We start from the raw sequence: 3502 nt of genomic DNA on the forward strand, positions 1-3502 counted from the left end.
GGTGGCTGAGTAATATTGCATTGTGTATGCCACATCTTCTTCATCCATTCATCAGCCACGGACATTTGGGCTCTCTCCAGAGGTTGGCTGTTGCTGACATTGTTGCTATAAATATCAGGGTGCATGTAACCCTTCAAATTAGTATTTTTGTGTCCCCTGGATAAATACCTAGTAGTGCAACCTTCAGAATGAGAGAAGATATTTGCAAGTGACATATAGATAAAGGATTAGTATCCAAAATCTATAAAGAACTTATAAAGAACTCGGTACCCCAAAAAAACAAATAATCTAGTTAAAAATGGGGAGAAGACATGAATAGACACTTTTCCAAGGATATCCAGATGGCCAGCAGACACATGAAAAGCAGCTCAACATCACTCATCATCAGGGAAATACACACCAAAACTACAATGAGATACCACCTCACACCAGTCAGAATGCCTAAAATGAACAACACAAGAAAGAACAGGTGTTAATGAGGATGGGGAGAAAAGGGAAGCCTCTTGCAATGTTGGTGGCAATGCAAACCGGTGCAGCCCCTCAGAAAACAGTATGGAGTTTCCTCAAAAAGTTAAAACTAAAACTACCTGTGATCCAGCAATTGTGCTGCTATGTATTTACCCAAAAAATACAAAAATACTACTCAAAGGGATATGCTCCCAAATCTTTTTAGCAGCATTGTCTACAATAGCCAAACTATGGAAACAACCCAAAAGTCCATCAATAGATGAATGGATAAACAAGATGTGATAGATATATGTGTGTATGTATGTGTATATATATGTGTGTGTGTATCTGTATATATATAGAGAGAGAGATAGAAAGAGAGAGAGAGAGAGAGGAATATTACTCATTCATTAAAAAAATGAAATCATGCCATTTGCAACAATATGAATGGAGCTATGTGTTATGCTAAGTGAAAGAAGTCAGTCAGAGAAAGACAAATACCATACAATTTCAGACATATGTGGAATTTAAGAAACAAAACAAAGAAGCAAGGGGGTAAAAAAAGAGAGAAAGAGAGACAAACAAGAAACAGACTCTTAATTACAGAGAACAAACTGCTGGTTACCAGAAGAGACGTGGTGGAGGGATGGGTGAAATAGGTGATGGGGATGAAGAAGAGCACTTGTGATGAGCACCGGGTGTTGTATGGAGTGTTCAATCATTATATTATCCACCCGAAACAAATATTACACTGTAGGTAAATTATTTGGAATTTAAATAAAAATTTTAAAATGAAAAATTATCATGTTATTTCTTTCCTCATAGTTTCCACAACCACATGGAAACAGAGAATGATACACAAATTTCAGAGTTTCTTCTTCTGGGATTTTCAGAGGACCCAGAACTGCAGTCCCTCATATTTGGGCTTTTCCTCTCCATGTACCTGATCACTGTGTGTGGAAACCTGCTCATCATCCTGGCCGTCAGCTCTGACTCCCACCTCCACACCCCCATGTACTTCTTCCTGGCCAACCTGTCCTTTGCAGACATCTGTGTCACCTCCACCACCGTCCCCAAGATGCTGTGGAACATCCAGACTCAGAGCAAAGTCATAACCTATGCAGGCTGCATCACACAGATATACTTTTACCTACTCTTTGCAGGCTGGGATGACTTTCTCCTGACTGTGATGGCCTATGACCGCTTGGTGGCCATCTGTCACCCCCTGCACTACACAGTCATCATGAACCCCTGGCTCTGTGGACTGCTGGTTCTGATGTCCTGCATCTTCAGTGCTCTTAATTCCTTATTACAGAGCTTAATGCTGTTGCGGCTGTCCTTCTGTACAGGCATGGAAATCCCCCATTTTTTCTGTGACCTCAATCAGGTAGTCGAGCACGCCTGTTATGACACCTTTGTTAATAACATTGTGATGTATTTTGCAGCTGTGCTATTGGGTGGTGTTCCCCTGGCTGGGATATTTTACTCTTATTCTAAGATAGTTTCCTCCATACGTGGGATCTCATCAGCTCAGGGCAAGTGTAAAGCATTTTCCACCTGTGCATCTCACCTCTCCGTTGTCTCCTTATTTTATTGTATGGGCCTAGGAGTGTACCTTAGCTCTGCTGCTCCCCAGAGCTCCCACACAAGTGCAGTGGCCTCGGTGATGTACACGGTGGTCACGCCCATGCTGAACCCCTTCATCTACAGCCTGAGGAACAGAGACATAAAGGAGGCTCTGAAAAGAATCCTTGGGGTTCCAGTGATGTAAGGGCCATTTGTCCTGGGGCTGAAGAAGTGCCCATGATTGCAGGGCTCACAGCCTCAGAGCCAGGAATTGCTATTCTTTGATCAGGGAATAGAGTTGCTCCTTCTATATGTTTTCTGGAATTTCCATTTGTTTGAATTCAACTTCTCCATACATTTAAGTAACTCACTTTATTAAGCTTCTGCTCTGATACACAGTTTCCCTTTTGTCCATTTTCATACATTCCTAACCTTTTCCCCAACCTTGGATCTCAAATGCCTGGAAATTCCTATATCTCACATGGGACATGTTAGATTTCTTAACAATAATTTCATTTCAAATGACTTATACCATGTCACGTAAACTTTCTCTAGATTTCCCAAGAATAATCATGAGCTGTATTCTTCATATGGAAGAAGGTACGCGTGGCCACTAAGCCCTTCACATGACTTTACTGTAGAGGGAAATACAAAACCCCAGTTTTCCCCTTGAGTCTTCATTCTTTCTGCATCACTACCTTCCCTCCTCTTCCTGAGAATGTGGACTCCAACACTGTTCCCTTTAAGTGTCAGGCTCCTGACAGGGATGTTCAGACTAGGAAAGCCTGGGCACCCCCTGCACCCTGTGCTTGTGGACATTCCCACTGATGCTTCCCTGACCAGAGCCTCTGCTGTGGCTGCACCACCCCTTGGGTTCTTACTGTGACTGCAAGACAGGCCTCAGCAGCACCCATCAGAGACTCTAACAAAACCAGGTTTATTCCTCACAGGTCCTGGGGGGCTCAGGGGATGCCCAAAGGCCATTCAAGACAGTCTCAAAGGGGGAGAGAGAGAGTTTGAGAAGATAGAGAGTGCCATTGAGGAATCAACCTTTATTAGGGTCCATGGCCAGAGTGGTTAGGGGTATGTGGTTCGCACTATATTGGAGATTTTTATATGATTAGAATGTGGGTGTTGAAGGGGAAATCAGGGTCTCTTGTGTGTCAATATCAAGGTTACCCAGGACCTTCTGAAAAGGTACTTCATGGCTGGGGCAGCCTGAAGTCTTCTCTGGTAATTGTCTACACTTGACAGTGTGTTAACTCACCATGGCTGTCTTTGAAGTGGATGCCTCAGAAATCAAAAGCTTCATGTCAGGAACTTACAGTCTCTTTAACAAATGGGGTAGGTGAAACTGGACAGCCACATGCAGGAGAATGAAACTGGACCACTTTCTTACACCATACACAAAAATAAACTCAAAATGGATGAAAGACCTAAAGTTGAGACAGGAATCCATCAAAGTCATAGAGAAGAACACAGGCAGAAA

The 3502-nt window shown here is 42.9% G+C and overlaps 1 protein-coding gene across 1 annotated transcript; it reads left to right on the forward strand.

Annotated features, from left to right (window-relative positions):
* The first annotated feature begins 1285 nt into the window (after window positions 1-1285).
* On the forward strand, window positions 1286-2218 carry LOC103682168 (olfactory receptor-like protein OLF4). Its single transcript, XM_008711756.2, has one exon. The coding sequence runs from the start codon at window positions 1286-1288 to the stop codon at window positions 2216-2218; it is 933 nt and encodes a 310-aa protein (XP_008709978.2).
* The last annotated feature ends 1284 nt before the right edge of the window (window positions 2219-3502 follow it).

The sequence above is a fragment of the Ursus maritimus genome, unplaced genomic scaffold (assembly GCF_017311325.1).
Source record: "Ursus maritimus isolate PB19 unplaced genomic scaffold, ASM1731132v1 scaffold_14, whole genome shotgun sequence".
Taxonomy (NCBI): Eukaryota; Metazoa; Chordata; class Mammalia; order Carnivora; family Ursidae; genus Ursus; species Ursus maritimus.

Coding starts and splice junctions, on each gene's coding strand:
- LOC103682168 (XM_008711756.2), top strand. CDS start 1,286: ATGGAAACAGAGAATGATACACAAATTTCAGAGTTTCTTCTTCTGGGA.